The 24,373-nt window shown below is 44.3% G+C and overlaps 1 protein-coding gene across 1 annotated transcript; it reads right to left on the reverse strand.

Annotated features, from left to right (window-relative positions):
* Nucleotides 1-3,164: 3,164 nt before the first annotated feature.
* On the reverse strand, nucleotides 3,165-21,614 carry mRpS22 (mitochondrial ribosomal protein S22). The gene is made up of 8 exons (XM_075685859.1): nucleotides 21,483-21,614; nucleotides 21,159-21,340; nucleotides 20,144-20,308; nucleotides 18,439-18,582; nucleotides 16,086-16,169; nucleotides 10,323-10,468; nucleotides 9,318-9,420; nucleotides 3,165-3,335 (listed from the first exon to the last, which is right to left on the reverse strand). Exons 1-8 carry the CDS (start codon nucleotides 21,604-21,606, stop codon nucleotides 3,213-3,215), a joined length of 1,071 nt encoding a protein of 356 aa, XP_075541974.1. The 5' UTR covers nucleotides 21,607-21,614; the 3' UTR covers nucleotides 3,165-3,212.
* Between the last annotated feature and the right edge of the window lie 2,759 nt (nucleotides 21,615-24,373).

The following is a 24,373-nucleotide window of genomic DNA, read 5'->3' on the forward strand; positions in this document are numbered from 1 at the left end:
AGGCTCGCCAATGGTGCATGTTGCGGCGAATCACTTTTTTTCCTAGCTCTTTTAAGGAAATGGTTATATAAACTAAAGAAAGGACTAAAATTTGTTTTTCTCTGTGTGTGTTCATGGAAACATTGCACATTATCCAAACACAGGAAGAGTGAGGGCTCCAAAAGTAGCTTTTGCCTTCCGATAGCTGCTGCAAAACATTGAAGGGCATTTCCACCACTGGCTAACGCACCTATGACATTCAGGAAGGTAGAAGACCTAGTTAGTACATCTTCAGAAAACCTGCTGTACTGACACAAACACAAAAGGGAAGTTGACAGCAGTGCTGTCCTTTTTGTGTGTGGTGTTGTGCTTTGCAGGAGTTTTGCAGACTTTCTTTTTTTGCAGGCTTTCAGCAGTTCTCAGGGCAATTTTATCGGTCTTTTTGGATTTGCATGTCAAGTGGTGTTATACAATCACATTTTTATTTTGTACAAGCTCTTACAGAAAGTCTGCGCTAACCATTATGACGAGCTGAATGAAAAGAATCTCTACATTGTGTTAGTGAAGGTAAGGGCATGTCTGTATAGAGCACAGGAGCTCCATGTAAAATATGATGGGGCCGCTGCCTACCCGCACCATTTACCATGTTTGAGGTATGTGCCTCCAAGAAACATCTCCCAAAACTACCCGCAATTATCATGCGCTTCGTCGGCACCACTGTCTGCCGAGGAGCAGAGCGGTAGAAACTGGAGAGGCAGTTAGCTCGAAGGCACGGACAGCAGAGGTCTCATCCAGTGAGCAGCCTGAAGAACGAACTATATAAGCCAAATCCCAGTGCATAATCATTCAATACAGTTTCGCTGTTCTTTCTAAACGAACCGACTTGTTTTCTCCAACATGACGCAGCTGACAGGATGAAACCAGTTAAATTCTTGTTAACTAAACTTCAACTATATCTTAGGCTACTATAAGCATGGAGTGCCAAGCTGCAGAAGACCCCGTTCAAGCTGGATCAACGGCCACAACCAGTGATCTGTTGTCCTCCGATAAGAGAAAAGCCCCGAGCATGCGCAAGAAGAAAGAACTTGCTTATGAGCTCAAGTCTCATCTTCTCCGTCACACAGGCACCGAAGAGGAGCTCATGACTAAATTCGTCAAGGACAACAAATGGCAACAAGCTCACGACACTGAAGAGAATCAAATGATGCAAGCAACAGCTGGCAAGCATCCAGTCTTAATGCTGTCAATGAAAAGCTGCAAGCCGAAATAGAAACCCTCAAGAGTGAAGGACGACTTCTCATCTCGAGGGGCAAGAAACAACCAGCAGAACATCGTCTCAACATTCGTCAATACGCCGAACTATGTGTCCCAGTCAAACTCACCCGAGCATGCTACGTCTTGTGAAATCTTTATTGCATCATCTGGAGTCCACAACACTCTGTGAAAGAGCCTAACATCATCACCCGATTGCTGTCAATACAGTAATGGTCGAACCCCAATCAAGGTTGTCAGATTGTGTATCCCAAACGCAAGCTATACAAGTTCATTCGACCAACAATACATCAGCCGCCATTCTATTTTACAATAGCTCAGTAAATTCAGAAGTCCAAACTTGGATAACGGAAGTCAAATGTATCACATTTCTCACTCACTGTCCCTGACACTAGTGAACGCAATAACCTGCCCACAATGTCCAGCATGTGACTGGTATGCAATTTATGGAAGACATTTCGCAACCCGAGAATTATGGGCACAAGCTCTTGCTGGCCGTTTCAAGCAAAAAGTGACGTTGCAAGAATTCCTTGACTTCCAGGCAAAACGCATGCTTCGGCAGGATGAATCTATCACTGAGTATGTTTACTTCAAAATTGCAACGCTGGAGAAAGCTCCATACTACCTTGCAATCGAAGCACAAATTTCTCATATTTTCTGACATCACAGATGATAAATGGGCCACTCCACAGTGCCACAATCTGCTGAGGAGCCGAGTGGGAGAAACAGGAGAGGCAGTCAGCTTCGAAGTACGGATGGCAGAGGTCTCGTGCAGCGTGCAACCCGAAGAATTAACTACAGCGGACGCTCTTTAAACGGAACCTCAAGGGACCAGGGAAATTGGTTCTGTTTATCAGGAGTTCCACTTACTGAGAGAGAAAGCTGAATACACTTGCCTGAATACAAAACCAACCAACCATGAGGATGGTCTTCCATTAAGAGGGAGTTCCATTTAAGCGATGTCCGTTTATCAAGATTCCACTGTACATTAGTGAAATCCCAATGTGTAATCATACAAGTAATAAAGCTTTCTTATTCTTTCTAAACGAAGCCACTCTCGTTTTCACTAACAGGCAACAACATTAATAGCAGAAACCTTATCAACAATCACCATGTTTGTAATGTTGAATGCACGAAGCATGCTTGAAACATTGAGTTAGACACCATATGGCATCTAAAATTCTTTCATAATTGCGGATTGCTTCTATGTAGATCTAGCAGTGCCAAGGAAAGGTCTGAATAAGCTATAGGCCCACCCTCGCACGGACCCTGCTTCTCCCCGAGTACTATACACATTTTTAAGTTTTCAGCACATTCCCTGCCTCTGCATTTGTGCAAAAAAAGAACACTGTGCCCGTTCAGCTATCTATGGAGAGGAAAATTAAACACGCAAAACTTGCAGGTTAAATTTATGACGTCAGGTGGGGCACACGTCTTGGTGCTCTGTTCTGTTTGGGCAGAGCGGCCATGGCAAGCTCGTATGGCAGGTCAGCTAGCACGGACAGGCAAGAGGACTTGTGAATGAAAGAAGGGTGAGAAAGTTGGTAGGGATTTGTGGTCCAAATATATGCAGGCATACGAGCCACGGACACGGGAAGGACAATAGAGGCAACCCAAATGCCTAGTGTAAAATGAAAGGAAAAGTTCTTAACAACAGTCGTACAGTGGTAGCCACTATGCATTTCAGTTGACATTTCTGTTGTCCTTCGCGTTCTTCTTCAGTCCGTGTTTTGCACACCTGCATATTCATACCATGAAATGAGTTTATGAACTGTTTGTAAACTCTGAATATGGGGAATGTGACAACAAAGAACCAGCTCTTATGCAGCATGAAATGTCTGCCAAACCAACACGTTAAAAGTGTGTTTAACGTAACGGCAGAAGGGTTAAAAATAACTCTTGTACAAAATGGCTAAGGGGTTCAACTATATTGTATAATGTTTATTATGCATGGGTGATCACTAATGGCCCCTGGCAGAGGCCAGGTTCTTCTCTGCTTCTTCTCGGCTGCTGCGAACCTCCAGGTAGGTCTGTAGGGCTAGCTCCATGTGGCTGCGTTTCTGGGAGTTGTTCCTCGTGTAGAACTGTGGGAAGCCAAAAAGAAATGCATTAATGGCTGCATAGGGAGCATATGTATAATAAAGAATTGCTTTCTTCTTAAAAAAAAAAATACAGCATGTAAGTACACTGTCATTTACTAGTGACAATTCAAACCTGAATAATACAAGCCTGACGGTCCTGCTAACTTCAAATGTACTATATAACTAGTAAAAGCTCGTTATAATAAAGTAGGTTATAACAAACTAAGGAATGCTATAACAATGCAATCGTCAGTTCATTTACTCCACCTTGTGGACCCATGGAGCATTACATCGATTTCTCTTAAATCGAGTAATCAATATTCCTTGAAATTCTCGTAGAAACCTATGCATTCGAAATCTTGTTTTAACGAAGCAAAAGACTTCTTTAAATTGCTATAATAAACTTTTTAATAAAGTTCAGACTAAAGAATTACTGATAATTTAATGTCTGATTAGGCCAAAATCTGGCAGCGCATTATGCTGCTTGTAGGTTCTTTGAATTAGCGTTTCAAAAATCCCCCAAGCTGTCAGCTACCCAACAATGCATCAAACCGGCCAAGCTGCTGTGTTGGCAATTAAACACGCACTCCAATGTTGCCACCTCAAACTGCACTCTGCCACGAACGCCAGCTCCTGCGCTCTGGCGTAATGTCTGGCCCACACGGCACGCTGCGCCTTGGTCATAGGGAGCATGAGGCTTGCAGTATGAAGGTAAGTACATGTGGTAGATGCTGCCCTGTTCAATCGTGGCTCTGATAGTGTGCTGCAGAACTCATGAAGCTTTTCTTTTGTAAGTGCTCCTTGCAACTGGCTGGCCGCCTTCGCTAAATATACATGTCCAGCAAAAGGAGTGGCTGGAATTTCCTCTTAAAACAATTCTAGCGCAAGAGCTTTTTGTGAATGCAGCTCGTGGCAAACACCCGCAGCCAAGAGGCAGAATTTTATTATGACCCATTTAGTCATACTCCTTTTTCTTTCACTCTGACAAAGCTTCGCCACTGTTGTTGCTGGGATCGGGAACTCCGCACGACGTATGATAGCAATAAAAAATTAAATGCATCGTTACAAATTGTGACCACTGCTCGTGTGCTCAGTGATCGCTAGGCTTAATTCATCTTAATCATGTCGGTGAAGCACTGCTAGCCTCCGTTCAGCGCACCACCTGTCACTCGACCGCAGTGTAAACATAAATGCTTTTTCATGGTTCACAAACATCCACTTGTAACCACGAAAAAGCAAGAACTGCTCTCCCTCCCCATTTTTAGCCACATGAGCTCCCCACATTTGACGAATTAATCACCCAGAGCAATAATTCACCTCCATGCCATGCACTACGCCGCGACTGCAATCCAGACCACACATCTTGGAATCATTTACTCGATGACGGGGACCTCTTTAGGCGCAAAAGACGTCATTTTAATTTGAGCATTCGAACTTTATTTGTAGTTAGTATCATTTTTTTTAAATATGGTTTTTCCCCCGCTCCTCCCTAATTCATGACCTGTGCTCATCAAGGCTACCGCTAGCCTGCGTGCTCAGGTTGCCCCATCTCTCTGAGCAGTTGAACGAGTTATGTCAACAGATTCGTTATTTAACTAGCCTTGAAAATGGCTATTAACTGCTTGGCATGAGTTTTATACCGACAAAACTTACTGATAATTTGCACACAAAATGTCTATTTTTTGTTCCATTATTGGAATAAAACCTCATCCATATGCTTCGGAAAAAAACTCGAGAATAAAACGAACCATCAGGGTACAACCCGAAGTCCCTGAAAAATTTGGCAGTCAACTGTTGTTGACGCCCATGTGATGCAAAGTGCTTCACGAATCATTGCAGCACGAGATGCCAACAGGCGCCAAAGTGGTGAGGCTCAAGCGGCCCTAGATGCACACTGTCATTTTTGTGGATTTGGCATGCTTACATTTACACTCATTAAATTTGGCCTCCTCAAATTCGGCAGGGCCAGAGCGGCCCAAGACCCACTTTTGTCATTTTCTTATTGCACCGCATCTTAAGGTGTCGTTATTATTGGAAGTCTACTGTACAGCACCATGCTTACACCACCACTCACACACATCTCCTTTTTTGGCCCATAACGTCATTGTGCACATATCTTCAAACTTGTGCTTATGGCAGTGAAAATTTCCGCTGGTGGTTAAGATTATCACATTCTTTCGAAACACAGTGCATTATCAAATTCTTTCAAAACACATTGCTGACATGGAAGGAACTTATTCCTAAGTTTTCACTGTTAAGTACACATCTGGGTTCCTTGGTGTTGGAATTTTCCTTGCTGCTTCTAAAGACAGCTAGTTAATCCACAAGTGGTGGTACTCAACCACTTTATAATGACGGTCTAAACACACTGCCAAGCTTGCCACTTGGCCATATTTGTAATTTGGAAACCGTCTTTTTGGGCACTTAGCCATATTAGTAGCAGACACAGAGGTTTCTACCTGGCTGCTGGTGTTGTCCAGATGCATGAACAGGCAGGACAGTGTGGGCTCCTAAGCTGATAGTGTTTTAAGCACCAGCAGGGGCAGTGTCCCTTCCTAATTTTAATAAGCTTCACCGCAATACATTTTTGTATGTTTCGCCGCATAACAGGGCTGTATTGCGACGAAGCTGACATAAATAAAGAAACAACAACAGCAATTTTTAGGGGAAATCGAGTATGTATTTCGAATAGTAAAAAAAGTCTTTCGAATCGAACTGAATAACAACTGATTCAAATTAAATCTTTGAAGCTTCGAATATTTGCACAATGCTACTTGTTGCCACAAAACAAACCAAAGAAAAGTTCACCAAGAGCGAGTAGGATTCGCCCTTGGCAATCAGCCCCGAGCGAGATCTTGAAGTGCCGCCCTTTCGGATGCGATATCGGCGGGGGACTCTGCTGTTGTGCCAAGCGTGGGGCTGCTAGGTGAAGGCAACTTGAAGCTGCCTGCCGATGTGCTCTACTCGAGCATTTGAAACATGAGTTGGCAGGTTCATGGAACACCATATACTGAATGTTCTAGGACACTATACCCTGCAAAATAGAGCGTAGTTGTAGTTGTGACCAAGCTTAGGGTGGATGGCATCATCTGCTAGTCATCAGTGTGTACACGTGCATGTGTGGCACTGTTTCTCTGTCATTGCAGTTCCGTTGCTGTGGTGCACTCATATTGATTCGTCAACCCTTTCTTGACGATGAACTGCAGCATTCGGCACTCAGCTACTGTGTCTGCACTGTAATACAGTATTTGGCAAAGCAGCATATAGTGCGTCTCCGGTCGGCTCCTCTGCTGGCCACAGACATTCTCATTTTTTTTCTGCCCAGCATGCTAAACATATCACGAAAGACGTTTGATGCCGTTCACAGGAAACGATGTGGTCACCATGGCATGTTGAGGAATGCAGTGCTTTAGTGGCATTGCAGCAAAATGCAGTCTGATACAAGGACGGACAAAGTTAGTGTGGAAAACAAAGTTATGTACTGTTGTGCTTCAGTGCTGACCTTTGCAAGATAATCTTATATAAACTTGGTTACTTTCACAGTGACACAGTTTGCCTCTGCATGTTAGTCGGTTCAGTGTAACCCGTTGCTTCTTTGCTCCTGCCATGGGTAGCGAGCACACTGCATGGGCGAGGTTCGTCCGTTGATGAGAACTACTGCTATTGCGTAACGAAAACAAGCGGCAACCTTTGCTTAAACCACCGTTTTCAATAGATGTTGTTCTGTAAACGCATCATACATATTTAGAACTGAAACAAGAAGATTGAGAAGCTCAGGTTTGCTGGCACTGGACCAAACAGGTAGCTGGAGCTCTAAAGACACACCAGATTAATGCACACTAAACATACGCACAATGGCATAATAATATGTTCACAGACTTTCTGGCATTTTCTTTTGCTTTATAACATAATATTTCATTATAACGCTGAGAAAGTGATGATTTCGGTGTATTTGCCGATAGTCTGAAGGTGCGTTGAACAGAAATAGTCTCATGCTGACCTCATCAAACATTAAATTTTTGTGCTAGAAAGTTGTAGTGATTTATTTGAAAGAAAAAAACATGCTTGATGATTGTGAAACATGATAGATAGTGGCGCACCTAATGTTCGAGATCAACCACTTGCCAATAAAAAGTTTGATATTCACAACACCAAGTGACTAGAATTATGTACGAAATCTAAAGTTTGTATTCAACTACAATGCCACTTAGTGTTTCGTAAAATTTTGTGAATGAGCTGTGCAATTGGGCTTGAGTTTCAAATGTGCGTAGACCGTCATGTAGTCGCTCAGAATGTTATTTCATGACTGAGTCACAAGTTTTATGACTACCCCTGCCCGCGAGAGTTGTGGTTATATGAAAATAACTGTTATTACATTAAAAAAAAATTCTCGGATCTCCATGTGATGAAACCACCATATCAATATTAGGCATGCCGTAGTGGAGGACTGCAGATTAATTTTGACCGCTTGGAGTTTTTTAACATGCATCTAAATATAAATACACACGAGCGTTCTTGCATTTCGCCTCCATTGCAGTGCAGCCGGTTTCAAATCAGCGACCTTGAACTTGGCAGCGCAATGTCATAGCCACTGAGCTAGCACATTGGGGATCACATAAAAGATACGTTAAAACTTTTGTTATATAACGTTTGTTGTCCTCCTAATGCTGGCATCTATAAATGTAAGACTAGCAAAAAATACGGGCAATAGGAGAGCGCTGTGGTAAGCGAGCACATAGTCAGAGCGGAGGCAAACGCATGAAAATGAAGCTGTTTTAGTGGGAGCATAGCAGAAGACAAAGGCGAGTCCCCCACCTGATGTCACAGGAGCGCGTCCACAGTGCTGCCATTGGTCGCGCATGAGGGTAATACAGCATAGACTGCTTGTGAAAGCGGTCTATGCTAGCATGAGACAATGCTTTCATGCCGGAGTCGTGAATTTTCGTACTATAAGAGGTACTGCATTATAACCAACACAACATTTTTCAAAGGCCGGTGCACGTGTCACCGGTGTCCAAGAATCGAAGCAAATGATTGGTATGTGCCCTTGCCTTTGTTGGTGAGGTTGTTCCAAGTGCTGTAGAGCCAGTGCAAAGCATTTCGTTGACTCTGCACCAAACTTCAACTTGGGCTGCCTACTTGACAGCGAAACTTGAGCCTAGGCCTAGACCTAACCGGCGGGAGTCTCAGGTGGCATGCCGTCATGGGCAGCTCACCCTTGATACATGCTCAGACCCATAGACGAATACACGAAGATCTGGCGCGAGATCACGCACACAGGCTTAACTGATAGCAGCATGCATCAAATGGAGTTTGCAAGTGATCAGCCAGAAACTAACATGAACACATATTGCAAAAGTTTTTATGTTCGCAATACTGGCAGGAATGGCAAAAGCTCAGGTGTGGGCAACATTTCAAACTAATCCATTTGAAGAACACAGTTTAAAAATGAGAGCGTCGCAAAGTCAAGGTCGCACGTACCACATCTGCACTTGGTGACGTCACACATTGCTACAAGCAAATCCGAAACGGTTTCGCCACCTGAATAAATTTTTTTTTTTGCCGAGCTGGAGATGTAAAAAACAAAACTGAATTTACCATCTAAATTCATTTTCCCTGCCTGTCCAATAATTCAGATATTTTTGCGAGGCTGTCAGTGTCCGAAAAAGATGCGTGGCAACTGCATTTACTTCCGCACACGACAAGCAGCTGGAGCAAGAAGCTTCTCTGTCGCCTAGGCAACCCCCGCGTGCCCACTGAGCCGACCCGCTGCTGCCTTTTTTTTTCTTCCTCCATGCCTCGTTCACTCTGCGTCTAATCCTTTTTTGCCGTATCACCCTCATCGCTCTTTCCTCGACTGTGCACCTCGTTGAGAAGCACATTCACTGCCTCGCTTGTCTGAGATTTTTTGGCAACTAGCTGAATGAGTACAGCTAGGGCTTAATGTTACTAAAGGGTTATCAACGCAGCAACTTATTTGCTTACCTTGATGAGTTCAATGTTGTCTGTGTTTTCATTCACTTGTGTCCCATCGGCTGGTGGATGTATGTGGTAGAACAGCCTTAACAGGTGACCAGTGTCTTCAATCCTGTAGTTAAATGCAAGAAAAGAAAAATAAACTTTTGCCTGGCAGGTGTGCCATGAAAAGTAGACTATGCTAATAGAACTGAAAAATTAATTTTTTCATCAATTTTTCATCTCCAAGGCCCAGTGGTCTAGTCTTTGCCATCTTTGTCATACAGGTCGCCAAGAACCAACACCTGTCACTCATCAAACTGCCACTCCTTGGAGTTTACAACCAAGCCGACCTTTTCGGTGCAGTCTAAAATGAGGTTTAAGAAGTATTTATGCTTGTCAAAAGTGTGCCAGAAAATGATGACATCATCCAAATAACACAAACAGACCTCTCATTTTAGACAGTGAAGAATCGAGTCCATAAATCTCTCGAAAGCAGCAGGGACATTGCAAAGTCCAAACGGCTTAACATTAAATTGATGCAGGCAAGATGAAGAGGACTTCATCTCGCCTGACACCTGCCGACAAGACCACTTGTCAAGGCCATTCAGTCATGCAACAATTCCGAACTGTGGCACTACATCTCGCTGTGCAAGGATCTGCGTGCACAGATTGCGGAGCCTTGGCTCTGCTGCAATAACTACTGAAACAGAGTACACAGTTGTAGCAAGATGAAAAAAAGAACGCAAGATTTTTTTAATGCAACTGCAAGGTGGCAGCGAGACCAAAGAGGGCGATGGATTTTGATCGCCGAGTGCAGAACCTAGTGGTGATGGTGACGACGCTGCATCTAACATGACTGACGGTAGGCTGTTGCCAATGCCGTAAATGCAGCTTTGGCTTCGCATCTGACTGTACTGCTCAAGCCATTTTCGGACCCATTCTTTTAGAAAGTGTGTGTTACATTGGCGCAAATATGGTATTCACTTCAGTTGCGTACAGCCGCATGGAGTAGGAGCAGCACAGGCAACTCACATCTCCCTCTGAAGCAGGTCGATGAGCAGGTTGTCCACCTTGCCGACGACGGCCAGGTAGAAAGCCATGGGGCCAAAATGCCGGGTTGACCGCAGCTCGTGGAAGCCACGCTTGGCATCAATGTGGTCGTACGTGGTGTGCGTAACCTGCACCAAAAGAGCAGGGAGGTGGTTTAAATTACCACAACTTTCAACACTGCAGAAGTGCTCTTTGATCACGAAAGACACCACCGCTACCAAGGAACAGAATGCTTGATTATCCAAATGGTTAAGGTAACACTTAAGAAAAGCTAGGTAAGAATGACAGGAGGGTGCCAAAAGAAAGAGAGAAGAAAAAGAAAACGAATGCACCTTTTTTTTCTCAAGAGCACGATACCTGCCAGAAAGAAAATGACACGAGAAAGTGGAGTGGAGTCAACATTTTAGAAATGCAATACTACACAGTCGCGTACAGTGTAGTCTACCTTGCTAGCACTCTAGCAGAAAGTGCTGGCTGAAGCTATGTCAATGCATTGCACAGGCATGTGGAAAAGTGCAAGAGCCATCACCCACAGGTCAGCTACTGCGAAGTCAAGCAATTGTACATTTGCCAAAGGGAAATATTTGGACATGCTCTACATTGATGTGTTTTCGTTAACTGCAGTGAAGCTCACCTTGGCAATGATTTATTACGGAGCAGTAACAAACAAAAAATTCGCGAACTGATGTCACTCTTCAATTCCCAAACAGAATTAGCACTGTGAACAGTAGTTTTGCAAAAACCCCAGCAACCATTCTCCACTCTGGTCCAAAAGCGAGCACCTTCTTTCCTTTTTTTTTTTCACTGCTGCACACTGCATCGATAGCAAGAGCCAGGGCAAAGCTTTCTTTTCACACTACTGCATTTTTGTTAATGTATACAGTAGAACCTCGTTCATACGTTTTGGAAGAAAACGCAAGAAAGAAACGTACTAACTGGGAAAACATATGATCCAAAGTAACTAAAAGAAATTGACAGACTCAACTACTGTTGACATCTACGTAATGCGAACCGTCACGCAGATCGTTGCGGCATGAGACGATGAAGGAGCGTCGAGTTGGTTGGTACCGAAATAAGAAACTGTGCGCGCCGTCGTTTTCACGTGAGACGTGGGGCTATATACCATTCTCGATCACAAACATCTCGCGCCTTTTCTTGTTCACATGGAATCTAGCGGTCAGAAAACATATACAATTGCAGCGTGCAGCAGGAAATGGCGGCGCATTTCAGTTATCGCCTATTAAAGGCATGCGCAACGCTTCCGATGCCACCATGCGCTGCGAAACACATAGGTGAGGGTGCTTAATGCAATAAGGTTGGCGGTGATAGCTGTGAATGCCGCGTGTGACGACCCTGGAGGAGATTTGCTGGTATCGAAATAAGAAACTGTGCGCGCCGTCGTTTTCACATGAGACGTGGGGCTATATACCATTCTCGATCACACACACCTTGCGCCTTTTCTTGTTCACATGGAATCTAGTGGTCAGAAAACATATACAATCGCAGTCTGCAGCAGGAAAGGGCGGCGCATTTCAGTTATCGCCTATTAATGACGTGCGCAACGTTTCCGACGCCACCACGTGCTGTGAAACACATAGGCAAGGATGCTCAATGCAATAAGGTTGGCAGTGATAGCTGCGAATGCCGTGTCTGATGACTCCGGAGAAGATTTGCTGGTACCAAAATGAGAAACTGTGCGCGCTGTCGTTTTCACGTGAGACGTGGGGCTATATACCATTCTCGATCACACACACCTCGCGCCTTTTCTTGTTCACATGGAATCTAGCGGTCAGAAAACATATACAATCGCAGTCTGCAGCCCGAAATGGTGGCGCATTTCAGTTATCACCTATTAAAGGCGTGCGCAACGCTTCCGACGCCACCACGTGCTGTGAAACACATAGGCAAGGATGCTCAATGCAATAAGGTTGGCAGTGATAGCTGTGAATGCCGCGTGCGATGACTCTGGAGAAGATTTGCTGGTAGCAAAATGAGAAACTAAATGCGCGCTGGTGCTTTCACGTGAGACGGGCAGGCGAGTACTGCAGTGAAGCTGCCGTGGCAGGCAGCTGTACACTGTTTCCGATCGCGGGCACCTCGCGCATTTTCTTGTTTAGATAGGATTTAGCAGCCGCAAGACGTATCATACAATCGGAGTTTGGCAACATACTAAACGTTTGTGCCGAAAAGTCATGTGTTCCGGGAACGTATGAACCGGTAATAAATGAACGCAACTCTATTGGGTCATTTTTTGCATACTCTATTGCGAACGCTGGTGCCGGGAAAACGTACGTAATGGGAATGTACTAATGAGGTTATACTGTAATTATACTTTATACTACTGTATTTGCACTACAGTCCTCACAGCCGCCACGCCAAAACCCTTTCTTCTTTACTTGTGCACTATTCTGCACAGTGAAGGATAAACACATTCAGCCCAGTGCACAGGTTATGAATGTTTGATTGCTCAGCTCAAAAAAGATTAAACGCTCGTTTCATTCCCCGCAACACCATGCTATATTTTATGTTATGAGAATCATCCAAACTTCTTGAATATGGACGGGCATGTTCAGCCAATTCTAGCTCAATAAAAGGTGTCAAATACATCAGATACAAAAACAAAACTGTGTCTACAATGTTGGCAGCAGCCCACTATGAAAGTCGGCGCTTACAGTGCCGAGAGCATTGCCTTTGCAGAGGTGCTCAATTTTCTAAAAACCTTGCGGGATGGGGCTGCTGTGCACATCTACACTGATTGCCTGCCGATATTGACGGCGCTTTCGCACCTTGGTATCAGGAAAGGAATGCGTACATTTGCGAGTTCAAAAAGATACTGCATTCTCAAGCCCTCGAAGGCCACCGAATCTTTCTTTATCATGTCCCTGGCCACAGGGGTGTGGTGGGAAACGAAATAGCAGACTCAGTTGTGTCGCCTGCAGCGGCCACCAGCCTAGTTCACACTTGTCTCATTACAGTGCGATCAGTCCGCAATAAGTTTATTAAACTTGCTCAAGATCAATGGCACTGTCACTGGCAGTGCGAGGGAGTCAACACTTCCCTTTACAAATGGGTGTGCAGCATTTGCAAAATACCGTGCTGGTTCCCCCCCAAATGCTTTTTGACTCATGTTTTCACAGGGCATGGGCATTTTCAATAGTATTACCTTCACCGCTTTAATCTCAGCGCCTCTGATCGGTGTGTGCATGGGGATACTTGTCTTGATGAGACATACTATTTGACCTCGGTGCATGCTAACCGCGTGCATTGTGTCTCAATTACGAGCACTCATACGCGTCAACACACTATCACCAGATGTTTATCCCGCCCTGCTGAAATCCAAACGATCTTGAGCCCTGCTCCTGAGATTGGTACATCTTGTTGCTCTTTCCGTTTCCTCCTCTCCCATTCTGGTCTCTTCCGTTCTCCCTGATACTCGCTAATCACCTCTTCTATCTCACTCTTGCTTCCCCGCTTCACATTAATTTTACACGACTGTTCTTTGCCATCCGCACTGTATACACCAACTATGGCGAGGCGTCCCCATGCTGGATGGCTCTAACTGCATGCTTCATTCGCCTAATTATGTGCTTCCTCTTCACCCTCTGTTGTCCATTTACTGGTTCTGTCACCCATCACTGTATTAAGAATTTATGCAGCACACCACTGAGAGGAGCATCCCTGGTCAACTACTACCATGTGCTGCTGCCAGCCATCCAGACCAATGGCATCGCAGCAGCATGGCAAGAGTCTGGCTGAGGTGGATGGACACACCGGCGCTTCTGAAGTAGTGCAACAAAACTAGACATCGCTGTGGGTCCCTGCGGGGGCGTCGGCGGGTGGCCCTGGGGAGCAGTCGGGGGTGGGGCTTGGGCGCTGATTGCAGATGGTGCCTCATTTTCTGGAGGTAGTCTCTAGAGTGCATTCTGCTTCTTCCATCCATCTTCAATTATGTATGACTATTTATTTATGGAATTCAGCACGCTTACCTCTGCATCGTTTTTCTTTTTTCATATATTGGTTTTTCTCTCTAAATTCAATTTGGGTTGCCTCTGTAACCCTTCATTTATTTTATATCGGCTGTATGCCTGCTATACCATAAAGATTGTGCAGGCTTTCCCTCTTTTTATTTTTCCTTTTCTTTTTCACAGAGACGAACATAAAAAAAAGCAATGGATTTGTGTGCGCAGTACAACTTGTGTAAAATGTGGGAAACATCAATGTTGTCCCAGACCTGCTAACTTTAGAATTTGAAAAACACTATGCTGAAGGCCAGAAAATACTAAAATTTGATGAAGAATACTAAAGATTGCTTATTCAATAAGTTCGCTATTTAAAGAAGGTTCGCAGACTTCTTTCTGTGCAGGTGCTGTGAATAGGCAATCACTCTGTAGTCCCAGCAAGAACGATTTACGCTGCAGACAAGCAGAAATGCTTACTAAGTTCATTAACAAAATATTCACGTAGCAGCTGTCGACAATTCGGCTGCCCATAACATTGGATCTGCCAGTTGATGTCGCCGCTGCACAGGTTGGTCCGTATAATATACAGGTCCGAAAAATTGGGCCATAGAAAAGTCGCTCAGCGACTTTATTTGTCTTTTTCAAAATTGGCTTTGTTATTGTATCGTACGATATTTTAAAATGGTATGCGTCGACATGACAATCGTAAAGGAGCGCTAAAAGTCAGGTCAGTCACGTACGAACTCGAATCTTACCATGTACTATGCAAATTTCTACAATAGTACGAATTTTACTAATCCTTAAATGTTGGCAGGTAGTCCATACAATAACATAACACACAGTCAAGCACTACTATTATTTGAATTCAGCCAAAGCAGCTTGCTGCAAGTGTGAAATTAGTCCACCCAATAACAGTGTCCATAATAAACTTTAGCACAAGCGGGACTCAAGCGGGAGACAGGACAAGGTGCTACTCCCAAATGACATCTCTATGGAGTCACAGCCCTACTTGTTGAGAAGCCAGACATGAGCATGCATAAATAAGCCACAGCATCATAACATTAGAAAGCTCAACAATTATTAGAAGCTCATTGTCAGAATGCTCCACAGTTTCTTTTGCTACTTTGTGCAACAATCAATTTTGTTAATATTTTTTCTGACATCATTCTCCTGAATTTTTTCAAGTCAATTTTTTCAAGTCAAAATGCAAACAAAAATTAGGAGATGCTAATAAGTAATCGAGATAATCTATGTTCCTCAGGAAACATGGCCCCTTCAACACTGTCAAAGACCCTTGAAGACACCTCACAATCAGCGTCAAATCCTTTGCATCAGAGTTCATAGAAAGTTGTTGAATTTTTGTATTGTTTAAAATATATGCAGGCTTTTTACACTGTTCCGACATGTCAAAAAGCGAGGAACACTAGCAATGCTTACAGTCTATAAGCTTTGTTGTGCCATTTATCGTATAAGAACAAAACCTGCTATAAAATTTAATTTAGCAAATGTAGATGGTGCAACTAACCTGCAGATGTTCCACATTTACAAATTATCTCGGGTATGGCCAAGAGAGTACATTGGTGGCAAGATAAGTAGACTTGGGCATGGCCCTTAGAGGGTTAATAAGCAAGTGACACAGTAAAGATGTCAGTTGAGAGTAGCGCTTCGTCCCGTTTCCTTCTTGTGTTATTCTGTTTGTGCTAAGGCTTATCACAACTACACATCAACTAGCCCATCAGTGCATATTGAGGAACGGTGTCTCTCTGGGGGAGAAAAAAGTACTCACCCTGATATATTCGGCGTCATCTGGCTCAAACTGAACACAGGCCCTGTCCAACACAAACCGATACCACTGCTTGTCTAAGATGTCCTGCAAGGCATGTGAAAAAGAAAAACAGCAACAGATATCTGTCAGATCCATCGTCAAATCCAAAAGCGTTCACCAAACAAGTTTGGCGAGTGTTTTGTGCCTGAAGAACATTCACCCAATGACTGTGGCACACTGAGATTGCCATGCACTGTCAAAAAAGCAATGGACCATCAAAATCCGCACATTATGAAATGTATACAATGGTAGCGGCATGTCAATGAACAAGTAGTTGAGGTGAATGTTGCAGCTTACAAGAAGACTTCTGCACGAAGAAATATTGCAGAGGCATCATTCTTCATTTGCTTTGGCTCCATATCCTGCCACTTCCATCTCATTATGAAAATAGTATGGTTGTGCGAATACTCAAATATTGGATTTTAAATCGAATAGCGAACGTCAAAATATTTTACTTCATGAGTCGGATATCTAGTATTTGATTTCTGGAATATTAGGTTTTTTGAATATTCCATACATTCAGTGAATTACCGAGCGGTGTTCGGCGCCTTGACACGCATCGCGTTCCCACAGCGCGCAATCTCTGTCGATACAACGTTCGACCAGATCAACCGGACTAATTGAAAGGGTTACTACTATGCAGACATAGGAAACAACAAAAGCAGTGCGTATGGAATGCACAAAACCAGGTGTGAAGATCGTGCCAATTACCCACCGGAACGCATGTTGATCGTATCGAATACGCATGTTCGGTGTTCACGAATGCAGATTCGTACAGTTCGAAGTTGTCTGTCTACATGCGAGCAAAGAGACACGCATGCTCACAGTAGTTGCCTGTCCACGGACCTGAAGGCCGCTTCGATTGCCGTCAATCTAGCCCACACAAACGCGTAATCTCGCGACCGATCACTGATGAGCTGTCGTAGACACATATTAGCGACAAGCTTTCCGCAATGGTTTCCAGCCGTTATCACAATGGCCGACGGCAAATGTTCATCACTGCCACACTATCGACCACACTGTCTAGCCCGTTAAGCCTAATCGGAGCTGCATCGTCAGCCATCGGCTACTAAAGTTACCATTTCATACCGAATCAATGCAGATCGATTCACAGCGGTCGCACGAGCCTCAAAAAACCAACAAATCACCTCGCCAACGAAAATGAGTGTATGTGATGGTTGTTGTCGGTGGCTGCCACATTTGTGAAACACCAGACAGTGGCCCCTCGTTCCAAACACCATTTTTACGTGCACACTGGTCTCTTTTTGTAGCTTTAAGCGACCCATCACAAGACTAGCTTCAGATTCACATGACAGGCTTAAAATATCGTGGCCAGTGCCCTAACCCTCAGCTGCAGACCTATTTACACGGACAGCAGATGGGCATGGACGAAAAAATAAGGGGGGGGGGGGACATTGCGCAAACTTGCTGTGGGCCTCCTGATTTGAGAACCCTTTACTGTTTACGCTGACCACAGTTGACACGTTTGGCGCCGCCGATCGTCACATGATGCACATTTCCCGCTTTTGTACGTCACGAACTGATAAACCACAGAAAGCACCTGCTATAAAGTGGAAAACCTCTCTTGTTTCATGGAAGAAAACTGGGAAAACAAAGCTTTCTATGCTACAGAAGACTGCCATTAAGGACAGTATGCCCCACTACAGTATTCAGGAACAGCTGCTAGACCCAGCAAAATGTCCCTGGATCATTTGCATATTATGGCTTTCCATATGCAATAAACCAAGGAGACCAATAAGACAGTCAAGCACTACTATTATTTGAATTCAGCCAATTCAACTTATTGTTATTCGAATTCTTATTTAACCAATAAGAGGCAGCCCATTCAACCATGATGGCAGGCACCATGCAACACTCACTGTCACCATCTCCCAATTCTGTCACAAATCATCACTGAGTGCAGTGTCAAGAACTTCTGAATACCGAAGCTGTCACCAGACTTCCACGACAGGAGCCAGCAGGACAGACACTGGCCAGTGTTGCCATGCCGACATTAGCTTGTTTGGCATAAGCAATGTTTCAAACATTGTATTTTTGCAGATGTGGCTATACTTTTAGAGTGTTTAATTTCACAAATAGCATAAACATGCATCAAGTAACTGTGATCAGGTATGCATGCTGCAAGCAACACAAAGTGCACCAACTTTATTTCTGTTGCTGCCATATGCTGTGGCTGTTTGAAAACACTTCATGGTTGCATCTTTAAAACATACACTGATAGATTTGAAAAAGCTTTACACCACTGCTCCTGTGAATGAATGTGCACAGCTTTTAAACAAACTTGAACAGTCACCTGTAAGTAACCAGGCTCAAACATCTTGGGCATGTAGAAGGACTTGTCCTTGTTAGTGAAGTAGGTCTGCAGCATGCGTTCCCTCTCCTCCCAGTTGGCGGTACGGAGTACGCCATCGGGTTCTCGTACAACAATAAGGCGCTCCTGAAAATACAGGTTTGCACATAACACCTTAAAACTCATTCTGCTGCACTGTGTCAGGGAATGAAGACAGCATTACACACATCACAGCTGGCACAGTTAAGAATCCTATGCCATTTCTGTTGACCTTCTGCAACACAACTAACATCAGCTTTCTTGTGGAGCAAAAATGTATTCCGTGATTTCTATGCCGAAGAAACTGAAGTGGATGGTATACGCTATACCAACATCTCACAGCATGATGTAGGTGCACTTGATAGCCGAAAAAGAGATGAAACATCATCTGGCAGATGTACACCAACAAATCCACACCCCCTTGCAAAAAACTAAATAAAGTTATAATTTTCTGCCTATACGTACCCCTTTGTTTACAATAACAGTGAAAGGTAACGGCCAAACTTTATCTACAAAAGCTAATTACATTATTTAAATTTAATTCTGGGGCCTTATGTGCCAAAATCACAATCCGATTATGAGGCTCATCATATCGGGGGGCCTCTGCATTATTTTTTACCACCTGGTGTTTTCTATGCGGACATAAACCTTAGCCCACAAGCATTCTTTCATTTTGCCCGCCATCAAAACATGGCGGCCGCCACTGGGATTAGAACCCATGACTTCGCACTTAGCTGCGTAATGCCGTAGCCACGTGGTTCATAATGAAAACTAAGGGTGCTAACTTTTGTGGAACTCTAGTTGCACGAGCGGGTAAAAGTTATGTCAATGCACTGCACAGCTGTGTATAAAAAATGACAGCACCACAAACCAGAAGTCACCTGCTGCAGAGTCTGGAGGTTGTACACTTTTCAGAGGAAACAATTTCCATGTGCTCTAACTCATGTGTACCTTTTTAACAGTGGATAACATTGCACATAAGGCTCGGCTCTTACCCTTCGCTTTTGTTGTGAACAAGGGGCCCGTACCTTACCCAAAACATCAATTTTATTTTTATCTTTGGCAAGAGTATATTTTGTGATGATGAAGCGTGCGGTTTACTGGTGCAAAGGCTAGTTCAGGCCAAAGAGCGCCAAGAGAGTATGAATTTTAAATGAAGCGGTGACTTTCAAAAAGTAGTGTTAGACGGCTGTATAGAGGCCAAGAAAATTGTGTTGTAATATGCGTAATGTATATATACATATATATATATATATATTGTGAAGATGAAGTGAACTTGGCCTTGGGCACTCACAAAGCGGGCGCTAGAAGAGAGGGAAGATGGCGAGGCAGAGAATAAGACAGCCGGCCCAGTGAACGGATGTTGTCTCTGTTTCTTTTTCACAATGACGCAGTCTACAATGAACCTGCCTTAAGATGTTCCAGCCTTAAGTGTGTGCTCGTGGTTCTTTGGTGTGCTGGGTCACTCCTGCCCAGGAATACCTCAGTGTTGCAACTCGGTGAATGTAGGTCTAATATTAAAAAAATTAAAAGAGGCATCTCCTAGCCAGCTGGTGCGCCTCAGAGAGCACTGCTGCTTGCACAGTCCTAAGTTACCAAAGTAGCAAGTTGATCACTGCATTGCTGAATGCCAAGTGGAGCCCACCCAAAGATGCTTCATTACACTTACGCGGTCTTTGTAGCCATAAGAAATATCCGTGAAGATGTGCGTGCTATTGGAGAAGCCCTGGATTTCTGGATCCTTGGCGAGCACTTTCTCACATGGCTTGCGTTCTCGAAGCACTGGTGGCATCTGAAGTTTTTGCCGGGCACGACGGCGGGAATCTTGCAGTTCCTGTGAGAGTATGCAGCAAAGAGGGAGCAAGGTAGAATGGCATGCTAAAGACACAATTAACAATACTTGCACGAGACACTAACTAGATCCTAACTAGCGTGAAATCACAACTAAAAGCAGCCTGCACATTCATGCAACGACACATAATCATGCAGCCACAGGCCACCACAGTCACTCGTGCTGACTCATGCTTCTTACAAAGCTGTGAATGTGAGTGAATATGCGGGAGTGTCCATGAGCGTGATTGCTATGATGATGGTCATAAGTTTGATAGAGCGGCACACTCGTGAAATAATTAAAAATTTGTGAATGGTGTTAACTGTAAACGTAAGTGGCGCACTGTGTGAGTTAATGTGAGCTCCAACAAAATTTAGCTGAGCGAGTTTCATGTAGGTGAACAAAAAATATTAATGAAATTCTGGGGTATTACGTGCCAAAAGCCAAGAAGTGATTACGAGGCACCGCGCCGTTGTAGAGGACTCCGCATCAATTCTGACCGTCTGAGGTTCGTTAGCCTGCACCTTAATCTAAGCACACGAGCGTCTTCGCATTTCACTACAACAGAAATGCGGCCGCCGCGGGGCTTGGCTGCCCAACTCTAGATGACCAGAAAAATATTTAGCACCACGGGTCAGTATCATTGCAAGCACCTTCAAAGCAAGAGAAGTGACGCAGAACGGTACACAAGTATGCATTTTACTAAGAACTGGCACAGAAAGGGACCTTTCTTAATTGTGTTCAGAAATCATCACGTAGCTCGCGTTACAGCGGCAACTGCTTGACGCAGTTCAGTTTCTATCAGCTACATTTAAGCAGGCGCGCAACAATGCACAGCAAAACTTAAACGTACCTCTTCAAGTTGTTCATCTGTGAGGAACTTGTAGCGCGGCGTGTTCAACGGCACGGGGATCGGAGCGAAGATTTTGTCGAGGTCAAAACCCGCGAGCTTTTGGAGAAAGTTCTGCACTTTCGGACTGATGAACAAAGCCTCGATGTCTATGTTATCGGAACACTTGTAAGGATCAGCGACGCCTGTAAAACATGAGAGAAAAGAAATGTGAATGGTTTCATTCACGTTCTGCGTCTTCAGATTGCAAACACGGAGCTCGCAACGCAAGAACAGTTCGTTTAGCGCCGTGAACCATATTTTAATTTATAGACAAGGTTCACCAACTTGTGTTTGCAAATGTTCTTCTAACATGATGTGTCCAAGACTTTGCGTTAGTAGCCGGCTGCCGTAACAAATGCTTCCACCGCGAGACGAAGGAGCATGTTTTCGACGCCATGGCAGACGCCATATTTGATGCGCCACTTGGATCTGACTTGGATAGGATAACAAAAAGCATACGCAATCCATAGTCAGTTGACCGAAACCGAAACTTGGTTGTGTCGGTATGTTCATAATACTAACAATCACATTCCAGAGACTATTCGACAAAGAACACATAACTGTTGGCGGTGTGCGTTTGCAAAGCAAGGATGGTGTCTTGGAACGCGAAAAATTGTTTGCTGTGCGCACCTTTGCAACCCTTCTTCGGCCACTCTCGACGGTTCGCGCCTCCTTTTTCCTCAGTTCAACCTTCTTGAAGCGGCAGACTGGAAGCGCCTGAGTGTCAACTATGAGGGCTGGATTACACCCTGAACCTGCAAAGCTGGCGCTCCCGCTCCTGAGTCGCCCGACCAGGTGACTGTGGATCTCGATCCACAACCGAAGATTCCTGTTGTCGCGCATCCCCAGTGCCATTCCTTCTTCTCCCATTCCCACCTATCTCATTTTCCCTTCTTAGGCAGAGAGACAAGCTGTGCTGGAAAAAAAAATGAAATTAATTAATTCAGTCTAGTAATTATGAATTTCCACTTATATCATCTTTCTTAGTTAGGCCACGATACATTCTTTGCTGAACAAAACATTCATAATTTCCCGCCATACGTAATGAAAATTAAGTTCTGAATCAATTCATTTACCACTCGGAAGTAAGGAATTGACTTGCACTTACAGTGTCCCTTTAAAAATATGTAATCATGCTTGCTCGCAAGCTGCAGGTTACGGTCCCGTAGCTTCATATGCCGAGGTTGCAAGCTTCTCTCAATGGGTATAGTCTACCAGACCAATCGCCTGCAGCAGGCACGTACTCAGGATTTGTTTTCGGGGGGAGGGGGTGGGGGCAACCTTTACTAGTGTAAATGTGCATAATGCCCACCGTTCACCATAAAAACGCGTATAAACCCCATGAGCGCGACCTTGTGCGCGACAGCGACGAGCGACGGCTTCGAGCGACGGATCGGGCCGTCGCATGAACAGATCGCTTGGTTTTGTCGCGCGATCGCTCGGTTCTGCAAATCTAGAATTCGTCGCTCGTCGCCCGGAAGTGCTATGAGCGACTAGCCAATAGCGCAAAGCCGGAACTGGATGTACATAACTCCAGCACTTCCGATTGTCGCACGGAACGAGCAAACCATTGAATTTTTATACGTGCAAGGATAAGAACCTGCTGCAAGACTTTCAGAAATATTATGCTGCTTTTTTACAGTAAAATACATCAACTTAAGTTAATAAAGCACACGTCACGCTAGTTTCGGCGCCTATATTGCTGCCCTCATACCGGCAACACTGGGGAGACGTCGCTTGAAGTCATCGCTCGCATGGGGTGCAACTTGTAGGCGTCGAGCGAACGCGACAGCCATCTCCAACCCGTCGCTTGTCGCTGTCGCGTGCAAGATCGCTTGCATGGGGTAAGGTGTATAATGCATAGTAAGGTGTATTTCACAAGTATACGCCTGTGAGATAGACCTTTCATTTGCTTTACAAACAAGGAACCACATCAAATGGACTCGCACAGGAAGGAAGCGCAGGAAGAACACTGCCAAGAACAAGTAAACAAGCGAAAGTGTAAAATAAAGATTTCTAGTAGCGTTTTTTTTTTTGTTTAATTAGCCCGGGAGAAATAGAGTAAAATATATATTTTCGGAACAATCGCAGTTCTTTTGGATCCCTCGTTTATTTCTCTACCAAGTTAATTGTCAAAACCGACTCGTATCGTTGTTTGGGAAGGTTGCGTAATGATGCGTAGCCGCCAGTCCCGTACAACCGCGTGAGCGCAGGATACTGCGGTTCTAGACGTACTGCGCCCACCGCGGAAGGTTCGAAAAACGCCCACATAAGCATAGTAGAGAAGTGACTACATCATGCGGTTAGACTGATAACGGTACAAGCGTCATTCAAAACACATGGAATCCGCCTCCACTTCTGGCGGTGTTTTCTCTACTTCCTTTTTAAATAAAAAGATGTTCATCCATAAATAGTTTTACAAGTAAAGGTTAAATTTGTTAATTTTCGTTTTTCGTTCCTGTTTGGCTGTTGCTTCGGCTCTTTCCCTTAGTAGATCGCTTAATTCCTCAACTCCTTGCGACTCTTATTTCCAGTTGCCAATTTTGCGTGAGAAGTGCTGTACAATTAGGGAAAAACCAGATGAAGTAACGGGTGACATTCATATTCCTTGTGGGTTCAACGGTTATAGCAGGGTTTGATCATGGACGCTGTTTCGCCCGATTTTATTTTCCACCTTATCTAACCTATACCCGAGGATATGCCACATATATCCGAAGATATCCGAGATTCCGAGGATATGCCAGCGTCGCGGCGAGCCGTCACTCGAGGAAATAATGAAGGAAAAGGAAAAGTTTATTTATTTATTTATTTATTTATTTATTTATTTATTTATTTATTTATTTAAATACCTGCCGCATAGTATCGGGGGGGGGGGGGGGCCGCATACGTTAAACTTGATTACTTAGGGTCATTCACGCTGAGAAACTTGGCATAGAGTTGACGCCGTGCCAAACCCCCATAGCATAAGGTCCGTAGAATCCGGGACTTATACACAAACATGCAAGTATACATTATGGTACAATCGTCCTCCGATGTCGCCACATCCTGTTCCCTCCCCCTTCCAGCACTTCTTTTTCTTTTGAACACTGCAGCGGCAGTAAAGCTGCTCTCTTCCTGGTGGTAAAACACAAGAGACATGCGACGTGTGTGGACACATCATACGGCACGTGTCTCGA

Source organism: Dermacentor variabilis, chromosome 3, assembly GCF_050947875.1.
Source record: "Dermacentor variabilis isolate Ectoservices chromosome 3, ASM5094787v1, whole genome shotgun sequence".
Lineage (NCBI taxonomy): Eukaryota > Metazoa > Arthropoda > Arachnida > Ixodida > Ixodidae > Dermacentor > Dermacentor variabilis.